Source organism: Crocodylus siamensis, chromosome 12 (genome assembly GCF_052110815.1).
Source record: "Crocodylus siamensis isolate JL-2025a chromosome 12, ASM5211081v1, whole genome shotgun sequence".
NCBI classification, from domain to species: domain Eukaryota; kingdom Metazoa; phylum Chordata; order Crocodylia; family Crocodylidae; genus Crocodylus; species Crocodylus siamensis.
In genome coordinates, this window is record NC_143406.1 from 39,063,263 (window position 1) to 39,084,475 (window position 21,213).

Below are 21,213 nucleotides of genomic sequence, written 5' to 3' on the forward strand. Positions count from 1 at the left end.
CTCCAAACTTCCTTGGATACTTTCTTTAAGAAAGCAGACCAGACTCCAGAAGAACCTGAAGCCAGGACTCCTGAGAAGACTCCAGCCAAGAGCCCTTCAAAAACTCCAGCAGTCACCTCCAAGAAATCCTTCCAAATCAATATGATTGCTATTTACCATACAAATTCACTAATATAGCTATACGACTCATCTCTAATTGACTGAGTACAAAATTCTGGGGTATCTTTGGTTGAAAATAGGGTATCGGGCCTTGGTTCAGGAACCAATCCCCCATTTATAACATTGTTTCCTATGGGAAAATCGGTTCCGAGTTGCAACGTTTCGACTTGATGCGGTTTTCAGGGAGGGACTGTGAGGAAGTCCGAGGGCTGCCTGCGATGGAAAACTCCTCCGTGCAGTCAGTGCAGAGCGGGTGGGAGGCTCTCGCCTCCGGCCAGGGTGCAGACGCCCTTGAACTACTGTCTCCTCGGTGAAGGCCTCTGAAAAGGCACGTCCACGTCTCCTCAGGACAGCTCGTACAAAACGTCCATGTCGCTCCACGAGAGCGTTGGCCCGCTCTTCTCCAGCGCCTCAGGAAGGGTGTTTGCGCCCCACAAACCTTGCAATTAAAGCCTTTTTATTTTGGTTGCAAAAATCCCGTCAGCCTCACGAAAGACCTGTCCTGGTGGCCGGGTCCCCGACACCACTGCGCCTACAGCCGGGCTACGAACCGCTAGGGGCGCGGAGCCCGGGGCGGGGGCGGGGCCTGCGCGGCCGGGCGGGGCCGGGGGTGGGGCTCGCGGGCTGCGGCGGGGCGCGGGGATGCTCCGGGCGGCGGCGGCGCCGGAACTGCACGGGGGCCGCTTCCGCCGCGGGGAGGGGGCGGGGTAGGCGCTCATGAGCCGCAGTCCGGTTAGGGAGCAACAAAGGAGTGGGCCGGGGCCGCGGAGGCCGGGCCGGGAGCGGCCCGCGGGGTGAGGTGAGGGCAGGGCCCGGGCCGTGGATGCCGGCGAGGCCGCGAGGGGGTTGGAGACGGTTGGGATCGGAGCCCTGCGCCGCGAGGCCCGGCCCGGCCCGGCCCGTGCTGCGGGCAGCTGGGGAAAGCGCAGGCCTCGTCCTGGCTGTGGGCGGGTCAGCCGGGCTGAGTGGCCCGCTTTAAATGAACCCGGCCTTTCCCGGAAGGTGCCGGGGCGGGGGTGCGGGTCCTGGTAGTAACGCGGTTGTAGAGCACGGGTCTCGGCGGGTGTGAAAGCCCTGTCTGCTCTCCGCAGGCAGTTGATTTAAACAAAAACATTTTTTTTTTTTTGAGCTGGGTTTCGTTGGCTCAAGTCCTCGCTGGACCCCCTGCCGGCCCTGAGAGAGACCATGGCGTTCGTGTCAACGCAAGGGCCCACGGTGGTCGACCAAACCACCCTGATGAAAAAATACCTCCAGTTTGTGGCCGCTCTCACGGACATTAACACGCGTAAGCTCGTCTGCCATCTGCTTGGGAAACGGGACTGTTCACCGCTTGCGAAGGCTCACATCACGGCTTCTTAACCTGGCAGGGGAAATACCTATCTGTGTCCGTGACGGCAGTTTTCCTGCCCTGCCTCGCAGGAGAGCCGCTCTTCTGGAGTGGTTCAGCACCTGTCATGGTGCAGCGGCTTTAAGCCCAGTTTGTGGGAATGGGAGTCTCTTCCCTGGCTTGGTCTGAGGACCTTATGGCTGAGTGCAAGCAAAACTCGGGGGCATCTGGGCTTGGGCCTGAACGTAGGATGCCCGCCAAAGGTTTTGGAAACATCTGAAGCCCAAGGTGCGGGTGGAGGATGTTTGCTAGTAGTAGGGGTGTATTTGGTAGCTATGTTGGTCTGAGAGAAGAAGACATAGAAAAAACTCCTGAAAGCATGCAGAAAAGGACAGTTTTCTTACGATTTTCCGGTTGGTCTAATAAAAGATATTGTTTTGGAACCATGAGTTCTAGTTTTTTTGTATGCCGGTACTAGGGCCACTTATGGTTCTGGACTCTTGAATTTGGAATTGGTCTGGGCTAATTTGGCCTCGGATGCAAATTGTATATGTGTGTCCCACGAGAAGGTGATCGCATTGATCGAGTTAGTAAAATCGCTTGGAGTTCGTTTGCGGCGTCTTTGAGCCTGGCTTTTTTTAAGAAGCAAAATGATGAACGTAAGTCGCTTGAGCCCTGGAGAGAAGTATGTGCATGTGTGTTTGTGTGTGTGAAGTGGTGGGACTGAGTGTGGCGGTTGTGAGAATTGTGTACCTTTCAATTGGGCAATGAGAGCCGAACTGATAAGATCTGATTGCTTCTTCCCATTGTGAATTTGGTGATTGTTTGAGAATTTTTTTTCCAAATATTTGATTGATTTCACTTGAAATTTTTTTCAGCTGATGAAACCAAACTGAAAATGATGCAAGAAGTCAGTGAGAATTTTGAGGTAATTAAACAAAACCACTGTTTGAGCGATTTTTAAATGCACTGTTTCTTGTGGTTGTGTGCACCATGTTGCTTTCTGGTGTTCTTTCATTTAGGAGATTAGTTTTTATTTGCACATAGTAGCCATTCGTAGTGGGTTCCGTGTGTGAGAGAATCTCATTTTATTTATTACAGTGCAGTGCCAACAACTTCCTAAAAGTTATTCAGCTTATTGTTTCCTTTTTCTTTTGCATGTAAAGAATCATTATTCTAACATTTCGTAAGTTATTTTTATGAAGAAGTGACACATAGTGAATATTTATTTCTCTGCACTTTAAAGAAAAGTCATGTAAAGAATCATTTTATTCTAACATTTCGTAAGTTATTTTTATGAAGAAGTGACACATAGTGAATATTTATTTCTCTGCACTTTAAAGAAAAGTCCACTAAATCTTTGGTACATTAGTTAAATAGAGTTTAATCTGTGAGCTATAGATGAAGTCATTAAACATCACCATCAGAATGGAGACCTGCAAGTGTTCAGGACCTCAGCTGAATGCATGATCCAAAGATACATTCAGCAAGATGGTGCTCTTTGCTGCTGCTTAACAGGGAACACAACTTGAGCTAATATAGCTACTTCATAAAGAAAATAATGCTGTGTACCAGAGGTGGCCAGGCCATGTATAAAGAGCCATGTGCAGCTTCTGGGCAGTTTAAATACAACTCCTGAAGAAAGAAACATAGTTAAACCAGACTTTTTTTTTTTTTTTTTTTTTTTTTACTGTTTTGTTAATTTCTGTTCTTGGTTTTTCCTTAGTTCTTTTATTACTTTAAGAGGTGATTTAACCATAAATTACTATTTGAGCTGAGGTGGTACATGTACATCATTGACACTGGGGCATGTGCATCTCAAAAACGTTGTCTCCTGCTACTCTTGGCTGTGTCAAGAGTTTGGTTGTGGCCAGAAGAGTTTGTATAGAGCAGGGTGGCCAAACCTCCTAAGTGGCTAAAAATCTGTAGTGGGAATATTACTTGATTTTTTTTTTTGTAAATCCATATCCAGGGATGTCAAAGGTGCACATGCACAAAAGGTGGTTCTGTGTTCAGTTTACCATGTGTCACTCATTGCTTCAAAATCAGTTACTTTGTGAAAATCTTACCATAGTCTGTGCTGTGAAAAGCAGGAAGGCAAGAATTTCAGGTGCATGCTAGCTGGTTCAAGTAGTTGGTAGCATATCAGATAGGTGGGTGGGGAGGACTCCATAAGTGAAGTGTAAGATAATTCTCTGGTGTGGAGTTCAGCCTTCTTGCCAGTTTCATTTGCTGGGCTTTATACCAGGGCACTGTCCTGAGTTGGCACTGTTCCTGGGCTCTGCAGGGGAGCCCAGTCTTTCATATCAAACTGGCTCCTAAGTGGTGAATGAATTTGACTCTCTGAGCCTCAGTTTTGTGTGCGCAGGCCTGGCGCAGGGTTCACACTGCATGAGGTGCTTGTGCCAGACTGGCTCTGGGTACTGGCTCCAGTGTGCATGGATGGTTGCCGGGCCTGATGTGGCCCAAGAACCAGCTTGCAGGGCTAGTCTGGCGCAGGTGCCGTACCCAGTGTGTGCCAGACTTGTGCACTGCATGCACTGGGGCCAGCGCGTGCTACTGATGGGTGTGAGACCCAAAGTTCAGCTCTTGGAGTTCCACAGGCCGGGCCATATCTTTGACACCCTGGAAAAGAGAATTGTGTCCTTGGCTTCTGTTTCTGACTCTTTTTTTTGAAAAGCTGTGTGTTCAGTTTCAGCTGCTGCTTATTCCTTCCTATCCATAAGAGGCTGAAATGGACCGTACTGTGTTCTTACGAGTTTGACAACTCTGAAAGTGCCTAGAGTGCTGTTACTTCCTCATTCTACTGCTCAGTAAAGGGATTAGAAAAGTTTTTGCAGAGTAGTAGCTGAGTTTGTAAATGGGGGTAATTTGTATTTATTTGTGAGGCCAGAAAGTACCATGCTTGCAATCCCTATCTGAGGAGTTAGAGTAGATTTTTCCTTTTCTGATCTCTTAGAAAAGTGCTAGAAATGAACAGGGTACATTCTCACACCCACGTTTCAGGGCTGGGGAGGTGAGGAGGCAGTAACCTGGTTAGCAGCAGTGGGGTCCCAGCAGACCTGAAGCTCCTGTTGTTGCTGCCAAGTATCCTTTGATAGTGTCCTGTTCAACGCTGTCGAATTTGGCATGTTTTATTGTGCTCCTCTTTTCATGTCTATCAATAGACTCTTTGGGGTAGGGCCTGTCTTTTTTACGTTTGTATAATGTTTAGTACAGGGGGACCTTGTCTGCGACTGGGTCGGTGAGTGCTAATAGTTAAATAATCTAAAGAAGTCATACATTAAAACAGAGATGGTTGTACATAACTTGTTAACTTTGTACGTATAGGAAGAATGAGACTACGCAGCTGAAATATTTAGCTATGCATCTGTAAAATGTTGAATTTTCTACACCACAGATATTTGGGATGGGTATAGATGAGACTTCTGGCACTGCAGAAATTAATCTGAAAACATTCTTGTAATGACTGTAGCTGTGAGTTTCCAAGTATTCATCAGAATCACTGAAACTCCACTTCTAAGTTAGGTGCCTCACTCAAATGAAGAATTTTGCTTTGTAAACACTCTCTCCATCTTTGAAGCAAAAAAACATGAGATTAGTTTCTGTGCTGAAAAAGAATGAGAATGTTTTATTTTAACATACAGTATCTAGAAGTAATAGGAATCTGAATTGGTTTGTTCATTTAAAGCCTTGAATATTGCAGCGAATTAGAGTGTTAGTGAATATATGAATCCATTGCAGCTTGACACATCTGTTAGTCTTTGCATTTGAAATACTATGAATGTTACTGTCTTTGAGTGGGTTTTCTAGACATGAACGAGTGTGTTAACAGTAGTTGAAACTTTACCATGGAGCATATTAGCAAGGGGGAAGATAGGTGTTCAATTCTACTCATTTTAATAATGATGTTTATATTCTGTCGGAAGGCAGCTGATACCAATTTTTGAAGATTAACACCCCCTCTCTCAACTCTTTCAGTGGCTAGCATTTTATAGTTCCTGTATGTACATGCTATTATCTGTCTAACATGTATATATTATGTGTGCCTTGTTTAAAAATTGACATCAGGTCAAAGTAATCAATTATATTTTTCTTATTATTAGAATGTAACATCGTCCCCTCAATATTCTACATTCCTGGAACACATCATCCCTAGATTTCTCACCTTTCTGCAGGATGGAGAGGTCCAGTTTCTACAGGAGAAACCAGCACAGGTACCTGTACCAAAGTATCAGTTATCCATTTTAATGTGTGCTATAGACTGGTTAATTCAGCAATTATAGTATTTTTTTATCTTATTTAGAAGATTTAATTGTCCATATGCCTGAAAGTCAAAAATATATCTATGTAGCGTGGCATAGTTGGGAAAAGAATGTGCTGCCCTTAGCAAGATAATTAAGAAATGAAGTTAAAAATTCTGTTTTGTAAATTTGCATTTCTAATAAAAACACATGGAACATATTTACATTAATGTATAGTACACATACTTTTCTTTGTAGTCAGTAACGGGAATGCATATCTACAAATGAATCATTAACATGTCAGAACATCAGCAATTTGGCAGTAAAACTTCCCATTTTGCCTTTGAAGGCATACAGTTCTTTAACTACATTTGAAATTTGTGTTATTTAGAGCCTCATACCCCACTAAATATTAGAGGGAAGTAGTGTGCATGCATGCAGCAAAGTAGTATTGAGCTGAACAAAAAAGGTCACACTTTCCTGGCTGAGGTTTATTTTACAAGTCCAGTGTAGTGAGTCTTCAACTCTTAAGCACTGGTGAAGCCTCACTTGAAATATTGTGTCCAGTCTTGGGCACTGCACTTCCAAGACAGATGTAGACAAATAAGGGGTACAGTAAAAAGCAGCAGAAGTAATTGGAGGCCTGGAAACCATGGCTTATGAGAAAAGGTTAGAAGAACTGAAATCATTTGGCCTGGAGAAGAGAAGACTGAGGAGGGAGTCTGTGTAGTCTTTAAATTAAGTGTGGTTATAAACAGGAGGATAACAGATGGTTCTCTGTGGCTGTAGGGGGCAGGTCAAAAATAATCATCTTAAATTGTTACAAGGGAAATTGAGATTTCATATTAAGATATTGGGAAATCAGGAAGCGCTTATTAACTATGAGGGTGGCTAAGTGTTGGAATAAACTACCTAGAGAGTTGTGGAATCTCCATCCCTAGTAGTTTCTAAAACACTTGTCTGAAATGTTTTAGGCAGGGATGGTCTTGCTTTGAGCAGAAAGTTGAAGTAGATGACCTTGAGGTTCCTTCTAGCCCTGTCTTTTCTATGATTTATGAAGTTTTTCCTTTTAAAGATGTGTTGATGTTTTTCTTTCAGCAACTCCGAAAGCTAGTCCTTGAAATAATTCACAGGATACCGACAAATGAACATCTTCGTCCCCATACCAAAAACATCTTGTCTGTGATGTTTAGATTTTTAGAGGTATTTTTAATAACGTTATCCTTTTAAATATGTTTTTCTGACTCTCAGAAAGATTTCTTTTCCTCCTTACCTCCAGAACTATTAAGGATAGAATATGGAGTGCTGCTCGGGGCCAGTTTATGTGTAGCCTTCTTCTAGTGTAGGGAATTGGTTTGTCTTTGCAGCACATTGGTTTTAATGTACAAAACATCACTGTGGATTTTATCTTGCTATGAATTAGAATTTTGAATTGTTAGGATTTTGTTAGACCTAGAATAGTTCTTGATTACTCTGGGCACGGTCTCACAAAACACTACTTTCTAGCCTGACTTCGGAACATCAAATTGAGTTATTGATTCACTTGTCTTCAAGCTCTTCCTTCAGTTTCTTGCTGGCCTAGAATCTAATTTATTGATGAGCTGAGCCTTGGGTCATGTAAACAGCTGTGTGTTTGTAAAGACCCTGCATGTGAAAGCCTCAGTAGCATCTGTTTATCTGTGGGACTTTGCAAAATGCTGATCCCGAAGAGGTTGCAAAACGGGCCCTAATTGTGTCAGAATCTGTATTTCCATTGAATGCAATCGGTAGCTGCACCCACAGACTGTGGGCAGACTGGCTATTGCAAGCAATGTATCAAATATGCTGCATTTTCCTTGTGGCAGTTTATATTAGCAGGAAATTTTTAGGTCACTGATGATAAATTAGAGGCACAGAAAAAAATGTATGTAATGAAATTGACTAAAAATACAGCAGTGGGCTAATTAAAGACTTTTTTCAGACGGAGAATGAAGAGAATGTACTTATTTGTTTGCGAATAATTATTGAACTGCACAAACAATTTCGACCACCAATTACCCAAGAAGTAAGTTATATTTTATTATGTTGTATAGAAATGATTCCACTTATTGTTTATTTCTGGGCTGTCTGACTGGTGGCCTACAGGCTGCATATGGCCTGCAAGGAGTTAAATTAAGGCCTCAGGCTCACTGGCTGCAGCTCCCTCCCTTTTGGCTGCAAGAGCAGCAGGAGTCTCCAGGCTCTCCCTCCCTCCTGTGGTGCCATTTCCATCCCTGGCCCAGTGTGCAGGGTAGTGTAGCAGCATGGGGAGCTGAGTGTGAGTCAGGGCACATGGGTGTGGGAGAATGGGGGCTATGGTATGGGAAGGACATGCAGTGCAGCAGTGAAGGGTGTCTGGTATAGCAGTGGGGCAGCTTCTGTGTAGCTTGGTGGCCGTATATCTTGTCTCTGTGACTTGATGTAGCCTGGGCGTTGTGTAGCTTTGGAGGGCTTGTAAGTGGGTCAGCTGGGATTTATTTGATGAGAACTTTTCTACTGTCAGTGAATAACACAGTATTGTAATTAATTTCAATATGTTAGGCATTTAAAAATGCTTTATATGATGACTGTCAGTGGTGCTGTTCTGGAGCATAATGATTTGGGTCTTTACCAGCTTTGTTCTTAAACTTTATGGGCCATATGACCTCACTTATTGTGGTGGAGTAAAAACCCTCTCTTAACCAAGCACAGTTTGAAGTTATAGCTGACTAGCTTTTACTACTTCTTATTCTCATGCTTTTATTCCTGCCAGAAGTCTGTGTGGAAATGCACAGGAGTAGGGAAAGTACAGAGGCAGAATAAGCGCATGGAAGGGGTTGAACAGCCCAAGAAATTCAGGCATGGAGGAAGGGTGGGCAAATATTGCACAGGGTGGGATTCACAGACAAAACAATGAGATGGAGGACAAAAAAGTTACAGATGAAGGAGCATAAAAAGAACCAAAATCACCATCCTATTGTAAGAAACCCCCAAAAGAGAAAGAACAATCATATCTTTTAGACTGAGAGTGGAAGAAGATCTGAAACAAAGATTGAGACAGAAACAAGTAAGAAACCTGTGGGTTTCTCTCTCTCCTCCCACCTCCTGCCCCTCATATCCTTACCACTGTTAGAAAGAGGTTGCAGTTTTATCGTCTCCTCTTCCTGTTCCACCATTGAGAGGATTTTAATGGTTATGGAATAATTATATTTGTAGTCGCATATCTGAATTATACTTGTAGGAAAGCTGAGTCAGGATCTTTCTAATGGTCTACTACCATTCAAATTAATGTTGGCATTAAGTAGCTTGATAGTTAACTTGAAGGACACTGGCTCAAGACTAATTGCGTACAGTTATATAGTATTGATACAAAGATCCTGGAGTAATTAACTCAATTTTTTCCCTGTGCTAAATATAATATTCTTTCCTTTACAGATTCATCACTTTTTGGACTTTGTGAAACAGATTTACAAGGAACTTCCAAAAGTTGTGGTTGGTGTTATTCCCTGATTTCCACAATTTCAGTGTCTATAGTCCTTATCTAAAAGCAGTTGCTTTTCTGCTCTAGTGCAAATTCAAAAATGCCGTAAAATAATTGTTGCAATATAGTGTTGTAAAATTGATGCTGTTTAAATTAAAATAATTATATGGGGAATGAATATTACTTTTTAAATGGCGGTGGGTATGGGGGAGTGTAATGACTTGTAATGAGTTCTCCCGTTCTCTCATTAGCCTCCATTTTAGTCTCATGCTGTACTCAGGACACAGCGTGCATATATTACCTTATATACATATTATGTTACCTTACATTATATATAATGTATGTAATAAAATGTGTGTGCATATATATTTATTAACTTTAATGAACTCTGGGTCTCCTTTCAAAGGAGACTATCTGACTTTTGGCAACATGGGCTTATAGTAGGCCTTGCCTCTTAAAGAACATCCCAAATCTAAGCTTAATTTCTCAATACCTAGAGTTCATTTTGTTCTAGTAAATTTAGTAGACTATTTACTGTTTTAATCAATAGTGCTAAAATTAGGTTACTGATAAATATGTGAGTCCACAGTTTAGTCTTATGTTTTCAAACATGTGTGATAAATAACACTTCAATAATAACAAGAGATTGAAACTTTCCATGACTAATAGGACATACCTTGATGTTTGCCATCAAACTGTCATTGGTTTTAGTCCCTTTTCATAGTGGTATACTTCATAATTTATGTGGTAATTTAGCCTTTCTTTTACCAAGTGAAATAGGCTGTCCTCAATTATCTAAGGGTGTGCTGATATTGGCACTGGTGTGACTGACCCTCTTTCCTCCTATTTCTGTTTGTTCTTTCTTGCTGTGTGTGTACCATGTCAGAGTTGAACTTTGGGTCCTCAGGGTTCATCTGTAGGAGTGTGTCTTGGTTAGACTCCGACCTCTGTTCATAATCTTTAGGATATGCAGCACAGTGAATGTTCATGTCTTTACTTAGAGCTCAGTTTCTGTGTACGTCAGTTGGGATAAGCCCTACCTCTTCCTAGAAAAGGAGAGGAAAATAAGTAATTGCATCAGGTTGCTGTTTCATTCAGCACCTCGAAGATGAGCACTTTTTAGCATAATAGAGAGAGAGCAGTGTCCATTGCTGGGGTGCCTTGGAGGTGCTGCAGTTGAAGGCATGGGTTTCACAGAGGCAATCTCAGTTTTCATAGCCCTTGTAGAGTGTTGGGCAGTGATTTTTCATGTCTTCATTTAGACATCTCTTTACAAGAGATTCTACTATGGATGCAAAAAAATCCTTCTGATGCCTCCTGCCTCAATAGGCAGTGGCTAAAAATTCTGGACTTGTATGTGCAGAGCAAATTCATCTGTACTGGGGTCATTTGGACAAAAGTATTTTGAAGAACGCCAGTATGGCAGATGCCCTCTTTTCTAAAGTGTTAACAGTATCGTTGCTTTTCTTAATGTTTTCCTCTGCTCTTTTTTTGCCTTCAGAATCGATATTTTGAGAATCCTCAGGTGATCCCAGAAAACACTGTTCCTTCCCCAGAAATGGTTGGCATGATTACAACCATCGCGGTGAAAGTAAATCCCGAACGAGAGGACAGTGAAACAAGAACAGTGAGTAGTCTAGGTGTTCTTTAATAAATGTGCCTGCATTCTCATAGATTCATAGATGCTAGGGTCGGAAGGGACCTCAATAGATCATCGAGTCCGACCCCCTGCATAAGCAGGAAAGAGTGCTGGGCTTACATTACCCCAGCTAGATACACATCTAGCCTTTGCTTTAAGACCCCCAGGGTAGGGGAGAGCACCACCTCCCTTGGGAGCCCGTTCCAGAGCTTGGCCACTCGAACTGTGAAGAAGTTCCTCCTAATATCCAATCTAAATCTGCTCTCTTCTAGCTTGTGGCCATTATTTCTTGTAACCCCCGGGGGCGCCTTGGTGAATAAATACTCACCAATTCCCTTCTGTGCCCCCCGATGAACTTATAGGCAGCCACCAGGTCGCCTCTCAACCTTCTCTTGCGGAGGCTGAAAAGGTCCAGTTTCTCTAGTCTCTCCTCGTAGGGCTTGGCCTGCAGGCCCTTAACCATACGAGTGGCCCTTCTTTGGACCCTCTCCAGATTATCCGCATCCTTCGTGAAGTGCGGCGCCCAGAATTGCACGCAGTACTCCAGCTGCGGTCTGACCAGCGCCCGATAGAGGGGAAGTATCACCTCCTTGGACCTATTTGTCATGCATCTGCTGATGCACGATAAAGTGCCATTGGCTTTTCTGATGGTTTCGTCACACTGCCGACTCATGTTCATCTTGGAGTCCACTAGGACTCCAAGATCCCTTTCCACTTCCGTGCCACCCAGGAGGTCATTTCCTAGGCTGTAGGTGTGCTGGACATTTTTCCTCCCTAGATGCAGCACTTTGCATTTCTCCTTGTTGAACTGCATTCTGTTGTTTTCTGCCCACTTGTCTAACCTGTCCAGGTCTGCTTGCAGCTGTTCCCTGCCCTCCGGCGTGTCCCCTTCGCCCCATAGCTTAGTGTCATCTGCAAATTTGGACAGAGTACATTTCACTCCCTCATCCAAGTCGCTGATGAAGACATTAAAGAGTATCGGTCCAAGGACCGAGCCCTGCGGGACCCCACTGCCCACACCCCTCCAGGTCGAAACTGACCCATCCACCACGACTCTCTGGGTGCGACCCTCCAGCCAATTCTCCACCCACCGGACTGTGCAGTCATCCAAGTCACAGCCCCTTAACTTGTTCACCAGTATGGGGTGGGATACCGTATCAAAGGTCTTCCTGAAGTCCAAGTGTACGACATCCACCCCTCCTCCTGCGTCGAGGCGTTTTGTAACCTGGTCATAAAAAGAGACTAGATTGGTCAGGCACGATCTGCCTGCCATGAACCCATGCTGGTTTCCCCTCAGCATAACTTGCCCTGCCGGGCTCTCACAAATGTGAGCCTTGATAATTTTTTCAAAGACTTTGCCAAGGATGGAGGTGAGACTAACTGGCCTAAAGTTGCCCGGGTCCTCCTTTCTCCCCTTCTTGAAAATGGGAACCACATTGGCCCTTTTCCAGTCCTCCGGGACTTGACCTGTGCGCCACGAGCGTTCAAATATTCCCGCCAGTGGCTCTGCAATGATGTCAGCCAGTGCCTTCAGTACCCTCGGATGGAGCTCATCCGGGCCTGCCGACTTAAAGGCATCCAGTTCTTCCAAGTGACCCTGCACCACCTCAGGGTCCACGCATGGAAGTCTGGTGCCTTGCTGCTGCCTCCCTACACTCCCAGTGAGAGACTTGTCATGCCTCTCGCTTAGGAACACTGAGGCGAAGAACTCGTTGAGGAGTTCAGCCTTGTCCCCTCTGTCCGTCACCAATTGTTTCTGCCCATTTAGCAGAGGTCCTATTCCTCCCTGGGCCTTCCTTTTACTCCCTATATATCTAAAAAACAATTTCTTATTGTCTTTTACTTGGGTTGCCATCCTCAGCTCCATGGTAGCTTTGGCCTGTCTAACTGCCTCCCTACAAGCACGAGCAGAAGAGGTATATTCCTCTTTGGTGAACTCTCCCTGTTTCCACTTTTTATGTCCTCCCCTTTTGGCCCTTAGTCTGCCCTGGATTTCTCTGGTCAGCCAGGGAAGCCTCCTGGCCCCTTTCCCTCTTTTACCTCTCACGGGGATCGTCTCGCTTTGTGCTCGAAGGATAGTTTCCTTAAGGCACAGCCACCCTTCTTGGGCTCCCATCATTTCAAAACTACTACTCTGTAGTGCGTCCTTCACTAATCGCCTGAGTTCACTGAAATCAGCTTTCCTAAAGTCCAGCACGTTCACCCTACTAGTTACCTTACCCACTCGACGCCTTATGTTGAATTGTATTTTTAGGTGATCACTGTCCCCCAGATGGCTACCGATCTGTAGGTCCCCTACTATGTCATCCCCCGTTGCCAATACCAGATCCAGTAAGGCATTCCCCCTAGTGGGACCATGTACCTCCTGCGTCAGGTGGAGGTCCTGTACACAGGTTAGAAACCTGCGTGAGTGGTGGGACTTTGCTGTCTGTGTCTCCCAACAGATGTCCGGGTAGTTTAGGTCCCCCATGACCACCGCCTCTTTAGCTTTTATGGTCTCCAAGAGTTGCCTCAGGAGCCCCAAATCTATTTCTTCCCCTTGATATGGGGGTCTGTAGCAGACCCCTACCACCAAATCCTTTTCTCCTTGCCCCCCATGTAGCCTAACCCACAGTCCTTCTACTTCCTCATCCTTTGATTCTGTCTTGATGAGGGTTGATGTATATTGCTCCTTAACATAGAGCGCAACCCCTCCCCCCTTTTTCCCCACCCTGTCCTTTCTGTACAATCTATAGCCCTCGATATGTACTGCCCGGTCATGGGATGAATCCCACCAGGTTTCCATCAGCCCCACTAAGTCATAGGCATTTAGTGCAACCAGGAGCGCTAGTTCATCCTGCTTGTTCAAAGGAAGCGTTGATGTCTCCATTTCACGGGGCACAAAGCACGTGAATGAGTTGCCCAAGGTCACACAGTGTAGCAGAGCCAGGGATCGAACCCCAGCCCTTGGGACTCCTCATTTATATTACAAATAAATCTTACTGAAAACTGAACAGATAAGAGCCATGTCCACCACTTGAAACTTACATAAAGGACCAAAGCAAGAAATAGCTATTTATATTGAGTATAAATCTAATAGAAAAAGAGATTCTCTGTTGGCCCATTGGGTAATTTAGGGTCTCATTTAGCTCCTGCTGAAGCTGATGGAAAAGTTTTGGACAGGTTTGAAGTAGAATAGGATCCCATGCTTAGAGAGTTGTGGCTTCTTATATAAACTAGGTGGTTTAGTACGCTTTTCATCTGTGCCTTATTCATTTCGGGTCCTTTGCTACCTCTGTTTGTTTTTCCTCAGTTAGGCTTGACATTCTCATTTTCTTGCTTTCTTGCTTGCTTTCTCCTTGTGTCTATAAGCTATGAAGGGTTACTTAGCCCATGATTGGTCCTTCCCAGATTGTTTTCCCTACTTTTTCACTGAAATGCTTACTCCCATCCCTGCACACTCTCAGCAATCACAGATTGCTCTTAAGTCTCACAGCCCAGACCTGGTTCTTAATTGCATCCTTCCTGTTTCATGCCTCCTGTGTTTATTGCCTCCACTTGGAAGGTGAGCTGAACTGGTGTGACATGGAAGCTCTGACTTCCATGCACTTGCAAGGCTTTCTGTCCTGTCGCACTATCTCTAACCAGGAAATGGGTCTCAAATTGCATGCCAATAGCAGGATCGTTGCAGAGTTGTATATGGGAAAAATGCATAGCCCACTTTTTCTATTTTTTTTTAGGGGTTATTTATCAAAGCTCTATATAAAATGTCCAAATAGTAAACCATTCTTATATCAACATATCTTAGAACATATGTTATTCACCTAAATGTCACGTTTATTCTTGTGAATGGCAGGTTTTAATAGAGATTGTTTTTCAAAACTTCTAGCACTTCCTCTGAAAGTATACTGTATTTTAAGTATTTTCCTTTTTTCTCTCTCTTGTCCAGCACTCTATAATTCCCAGAGGCTCTCTGTCTTTGAAGGTGCTGGCTGAACTCCCCATTATTGTTGTTCTAATGTATCAGGTTAGTATTGTGTTTACTGTTAACACTTTAACTGTCCAGATACCCTAAGCAAGGTGTAGAAATGAAGATATTTAGTTAAAACTTGTGACAAAAGCCACTGTAATTCTTATTTATTCAAATTTATTTATTTTTGATTGCTGTAAGAAATATGAGCTCAAATGTGAGATTTTTTTCCCCCCAACTTTATTATTTCAGCTGTATAAACTGAACATTCATAATGTAGTGGCTGAATTTGTGCCCTTGATCATGAACACAATTATAATACAAGTATCTGCACAGGCAAGGTAAGATTTTTCTTAAAAAAATAATTTGACTCTAATAGAAAGTTTGATATTGGGGATAGGTCTGAGTTTGGCTTATACTCTGTACTTCTTTTTGCTGTCTTGAAATTAGTCTCTCAATAGCTAACTCTCTTAAATTGTATAAAAACTAAAAATGAATAAAATTAATCTAAGAGCATGGCCCTTGGTTGGATACAAGCAACCAAATTTTCCTTTTCGTTGCTTGTACCACAAAAAGAATTTTTGCTACTTTTGATTTCAAATCGGACGCAATATCATTAGCATAGCTCAGGAGAATCATTGGGAAATGAAACATTTCCATTCCAGGTTACCAGCTAGCCTGTGATGTAGAGCAGTAGTTCCCTATTGACTCCAAATTTCCATCTAGTGGTTGCTTATCTGTTCATTATTATTTTTAGTGGGCATTTGCCATCACAAAAATCGCTGTTGTCATGGATGGTGTTTGGACCCCTTGTTTGCAGAGTTAGTTTGGTTTTTTTAAATTTGTAAACATGCCACAAATTGCTTTTCCTTCCTGGCCTTGTATATGGGTAGAGGGATAAGATTTTGTAGCACTTATATCAAAGACAGCTTGCCTGATACCAACCAGTACCACTGGCTGTATTAGCAGGAAGAAGATGTTTTTCCTTATCTTCCCTAATTGTTTAGAGGGACATTTTGTTTGAACCTTTAAAAAAAAAAAATATAAAAAAATATTGTTTCATCTGAAGAAGAGTTAGAAGTAGCCCTGCAGGAAGAAGGGGTACAGAGTCAGCTTATCAAGCTGGGTTTCTGCGTAATGCTGGGCATTAAAAGTATTAAAACATTTTTAAAAAATCACTGGTCACTTTAATAAGATAAAAACATCAAATGTGTATGAAGCTACTGCAGGATTTCTGCTGCAGTGGGGGCCAACATTTTTGGCAGGCTTGCCCCAACATAGCTTAGCATCCTCCCTGATTGCAGTGTGGATCCCCTTCCTTTGCTTGATTTGCTGCTATGCTTTTTGCTTCCTGCCCTATTTGCTACTGTGTAACACAATGGTTGCCCATGCTAGTTGTGGCACAGGTGCTGCAGGTTGGCCATCCCTGTCATAGTGCATGCAGGGGTCTGCATATTTAATGTTTCTGCTTGTTGCCTGAGAGGTTGAGACTTGAATGGGCAAGGAGCTTGAGCCATTAAGAATGGGGCTTCCCAGGCAGCATTTATCCTCCTGCAAGGCAAAGGGGGAAAGGTTTGACTACCTAAGTGGGCCACAGGCTGACAGCTCTCATGAGCTCTAAACTCACTATAAAGAAGGAGAAGGATGAAATCATTGGTAACCCTTATTCAATTCAATTTCAGGCAACATAAACTTTACAATAAGGAGTTGTACGCTGACTTTATCGCTGCTCAGATTAAAACATTGTCATTCTTGGCTTACATTATAAGAATTTACCAGGTAGGTTGTGTTAAAGATCTTGTCACTGTTTTATAAAATAAGTTCTGTTATAGGGCAGCACCCAGAGAATAAGTAGGAAAGGTTCATCTGGGGCTAGGAATCGGAGAGATTTGTGTACCAGTTTGGAATGAGAAGTTTATTTGAAGTTATATATTTTGTCAGAGTTTAAAAAGTAAACTTAAATCCAAGTCTGTAGACCAAACATTTCCGCCACAGAACACTTGTCTGCTCAGTGTAATTGTTTTATACATGAAAAATTTAAGCAAGAAAATTTTAGTCCAGTCTCTGTAACCCTAGAATCACATGCCAGATCTTAAATCTGAAAGGGGAAAATCGGTGAGTTTCCATCAGATGCAACACTCTATGTTACTATATAAATATACAGAAAATTTAAAAATGATGTGCAGTACAAATATAATGCATTTACTTTGCAGGATTTGGTGGCTAAGTACTCTCAGCAAATGGTAAAAGGAATGCTGCAGTTATTGTCTAATTGTCCAGCAGAAACGGCACATCTCCGAAAGGAACTTTTAATAGCTGCTAAGCACATTCTAACCACTGACTTGAGGAGTCGTATGTATTTTAAAAATTTTTTTAGAATGAGCCTAAAAATTGTAGCTGTCTCAATTTGGCACATCCTTTTTGTTTTCTTTTTTAAACCATTCACTGTTATTGATTCTTGCCCAGTTATTTAGCTTGGGCTATTTTGTATTCTCTGTTCTTCAGGTGGTGAAGTTACTGAGAAAATGATGAATGTAGTGTCGTGTTTCTCTCCCCCTCCCTTAATATCTTCCTTTTGTCCCAGGCTAGAAAACTGTACTGTCATAGAGTGCGATTTAGAATAAAACAGATGTTTTTGGCAGAACTTTCCATTTTTAAAACCTGTGCACTGCCTATTTATTATTGGTGATAAGCACTTTATAGTAGGACCTATTATTGTACACATGTATGTGCTTAGGAAAATAAGCATATGATTAATCTGGTATCCCTGTTTTCATGGTGACTGTTTTCAGTCTGGGGAAGATTGGTCTTCTGGCTGGATTGCTCTGTTTGAGAGTAACTTGCTTCTCATAGTTTAAGTTGTTAGTTTTCATCTTTGCTGTATGGGTTCCTTTCTTCTGCCCCCACCACACTCTTTGCTGTTGTCCATAGGGGTGACCCACTTGTTGTGATACCAATTAACTGACCAAAAATAGGATACATGCATTCACTTTCTGTGTGCAAGTCTCAGGCTAAGGTTTTAAATGCGACTAAAAGCTGTTTTAATTCTGTTTTAAAATCAAAGTGCAATTTAGAGACCATACATATTTAATTATTTTTTATCTCTGATGCTTCCCATTTTTAAAATAAAAACAGCTTTGTCATTTTGCAAGACTAAAACGATAAAACTTAGATTCAATTTTCTGAGTTCTAAGACCCTAATTTTGTCTTGCACCTCTATTAAAGCTTTAAGTGAAGTGTGTTTTAATGTTTAATAACCATTAGTGAATCTTGTTAGTGTACACCCTGTGTACTTCACCTTAACTTTTGTAACTGCACATTTTAATGTAACAGAAAGCAGGAAAAGGAAAAAAAAACCCATGAAGATTGTATTGGACATGGAGTTTATATACTGGCTGCTTTCTGTGCCTGCCTTGAACAATAGGACTTGATTTTCTTCTCCTTGCTTAGCTCCATCTTTTATGACAATTGCATCTCTTGAGCAAGTGTGCTATTGTCAGACCTGTTTACATCTCCATCCTGTTTCTTTCTGGGCTCAGATCTTCAGTTTGCTCCACTCTCCAACTAAACTCTTCTCTTTCCACATCAGTCACCACCACCATGGTATTTTGAACTCTTTATCTTATTTGTCTCCTCTGATAAAGTAGATAGTTTTATTGATTTGTAAAGACCTCAGGAATTGAGACACTCCAAATGTGTTAATTATTATTGCATCTCTTTACTCTGTATCTTCCTTAGATTTAAGCTCTCCTGCAACAATTCAAGCAACTTGTCTTTCCTCCCCCTGTAGGCATGAGCACACATCTATGGCCAATTAAAACAGACTCTGTTGGCTCCCTGATCATCCAAGAATCAGTTCAAAATTGCCACCCTTAGCTTCAAGTATTCTTCATGCCTTCCTAACTAATAGACATTTTCTTGCTCTTCCCACTTGACCCTTTGATTAGCAGTGGACTTCTCACTGTGTTTTACATATATGGGACACTAAGTGAACCAGCCATCTTAATGGTTTTATTTCTTCTTGACCATTACTGTGTTGCCTTTGTCTTCGTTCCTAGACTTTGTCCAAACGTTAATTGTTCATCTTGGCCTGTCATACCTCAAAATAGACTGAGATGCATGATACATAAGTAGTTTGTGAGAGAGAGGGTTGAAAAATTAAGGTTGTACTGTGTAGTAACACCCTTGAATGCCACTCGTTCATTTAACAGGGCCTGATTTTTTTTTTTTTTTTTATTTATTTTTTTTTTAATTTAGAATTGTTTATTATAAGCAGATGCCTTTCTGTTGACAACTGTAACTTTTTTCATTGTACCAATTTTATTGCTTGGAATACATGCTAAAATATGCTGTTTAAAGTAGAAACTGACTGCAGCATTTATAGTCAAGTAAATGCTGTTTAATAGACTACACATTGTATTTATGGTGTATGTATATTAGCTAAATGATGCAATACTTAATTGTTTTTGGTTTTACTTATCTTTCTGGTGACATCTATACTTTTTTTGCATTATAGAATTTATTCCATGCATGGACAAACTATTCGACGAATCTATACTAATTGGCTCTGGATACACTGCTCGAGAGACACTGAGGTATAACAAAACTGGAGCATCTGTGCACGCCAGTATTGTGTGGTTTTTTTTAAATGGTGTTTAACAGAGTCTGTAATGAATGCATCTATGATTGTGTGGTCTCTGAGCATAAGTGTATGAGTGGAGAGTGAAATGAAAGACGTGGGGGAAAAACTCTATTTCCTTGACTTGCAGAGCTTTTCGAACACACTTACTGTGGGGAAGAAGGAATATTAGGGGGTCTAGATTTTTTTTTCTGGTTTCAGCAAAATTTACACTTCCATTCATTTGAACAAAAAACCCTAAATAAACCAGTTGCATCACATTCCTGAAATGACGGGTAGCGGCAAAGTGAAAAATTTGCATTAATTTTAAGTTGGTAACTCAGTGTGCACCTGAAAATTATAAATACATTTTTAAAGAGAATTTTATGTGTTATGATCTTAGTTCAGAGATTTTCCTACCTTTTTTTAAGCACAAATGATGGCACTGAGTTTCGGTCTTGGTAGGTAAGCAAGAGGAATTAATTTTCATGTATTCATCTGGTTGATGTTAGTATTATGAAACAAATAGTCTGTCAGTGATTTAAACACTTAAGTTTCCAAATTATTTCTGAAGTAAATCAGATTCTTTTTTTAAGTTTTATTTTTGTTTTTTTATTTAGGGTTTTATGTGTTTAAGTTTCTTTGTAGGTTAGCATGCTGGGGTGTCATACTGTTGTGTAAGTCTCCTGTTTTGGCTGGAAAGAGGGAGGTAGTTGGGTTAGCATCAGATGAAGTGAACTGTTGTTGATGAACTTTAATGCATTTCTGTTTGCATCTCTACCCTGTGTTCTGTATGTAGCAAGATGCACACAGGTGTTATTGCCAGACAAGTTACTATTTTTTTTTTTTTAAACATAGTTGAATAAAACCTCTTTTTTTTGTTAAAATACAAACTCACATTTGAAAATCTATAACCTTTTTTTGCTGGGGAAAAAACCCACAAATGTTATAGCACAACAGATGCAGCTGTTGTGCTCTTAAATTGTTCTTGTGGGCATATGGTATGCAGAATAAACATGTTTATGTGTATAAACTTTTTTAAATTTGGGAATTACAAAAGATTCATGTAAGTGTGCATTTGAAGAACATGCCTGTTGGTAACTAGGTAGTAAAGAGGAGAAATAGAACTTGGGGAAGGAATATTAGGTGTAAATAAGTTCTTTATACTCTTCTCCTATGTGTAAAATGTATATGAAGTTTATACCTTTGTATATGTACGGGTGGGTTAAAACAGTTTTAAATGCGACTATTCACTTGTGATTAGAATTTTAATACCTTTTTAAAATAGCTTTTTATAGATATAATATCAGAATAATGGCAGATTATAGCTATATAATCCATATGATATTTGCTTTTTTTATTTTAGACCTCTTGCATACAGTACTCTCGCAGACCTGGTACATCATGTCCGTCAACATTTACCACTGAATGATCTCTCCCTTGCTGTCCAGCTGTTTGCCAAGAACATAGATGATGAATCATTACCTAGCAGTATCCAGACAATGTCTTGCAAGCTTCTGCTGAACCTGGTAGACTGTATCCGTTCCAAAAGCGAACAGGAAAATGGCAATGGCAGAGACATTCTCATGCGGATGTTAGAGGTATTAATTTGCCTGAACAGTTTCATGTGGAATGTAGATAAACATTATCCCCCAAATCTCTTCATCTTGTCAAGTGCATATTAGTAGGCTCTTTTTCCTACTTCCTGAGAATAGGGTTCATATAGGAATAGCCAGACTGAATGATATGATCTACTCTTGATCTTTTGCCTGTAGTAGTGGCTAGTTCCAAATACTTCA

The 21,213-nt window shown here is 41.7% G+C and overlaps 1 protein-coding gene across 2 annotated transcripts in view; it reads left to right on the forward strand.

The window, feature by feature from the left end:
- Positions 1 to 838: 838 nt before the first annotated feature.
- TRRAP (transformation/transcription domain associated protein) overlaps positions 839 to 21,213 on the forward strand; it is a 138,112-nt gene continuing 117,737 nt past the window's right edge. For both annotated transcript variants that reach the window (XM_090023203.1, XM_090023204.1), the window contains exons 1-14: positions 839 to 958; positions 1,289 to 1,444; positions 2,365 to 2,414; positions 5,593 to 5,703; positions 6,829 to 6,933; positions 7,691 to 7,774; positions 9,163 to 9,219; positions 10,710 to 10,835; positions 14,776 to 14,853; positions 15,049 to 15,137; positions 16,479 to 16,575; positions 17,010 to 17,148; positions 19,313 to 19,391; positions 20,781 to 21,015. In XM_090023203.1, the coding sequence (XP_089879329.1) occupies positions 1,345 to 1,444; positions 2,365 to 2,414; positions 5,593 to 5,703; positions 6,829 to 6,933; positions 7,691 to 7,774; positions 9,163 to 9,219; positions 10,710 to 10,835; positions 14,776 to 14,853; positions 15,049 to 15,137; positions 16,479 to 16,575; positions 17,010 to 17,148; positions 19,313 to 19,391; positions 20,781 to 21,015 (1,350 nt within the window). In that variant the 5' untranslated portion in view covers positions 839 to 958; positions 1,289 to 1,344. The remainder of the gene's footprint in view (positions 959 to 1,288; positions 1,445 to 2,364; positions 2,415 to 5,592; positions 5,704 to 6,828; positions 6,934 to 7,690; positions 7,775 to 9,162; positions 9,220 to 10,709; positions 10,836 to 14,775; positions 14,854 to 15,048; positions 15,138 to 16,478; positions 16,576 to 17,009; positions 17,149 to 19,312; positions 19,392 to 20,780; positions 21,016 to 21,213) is intronic.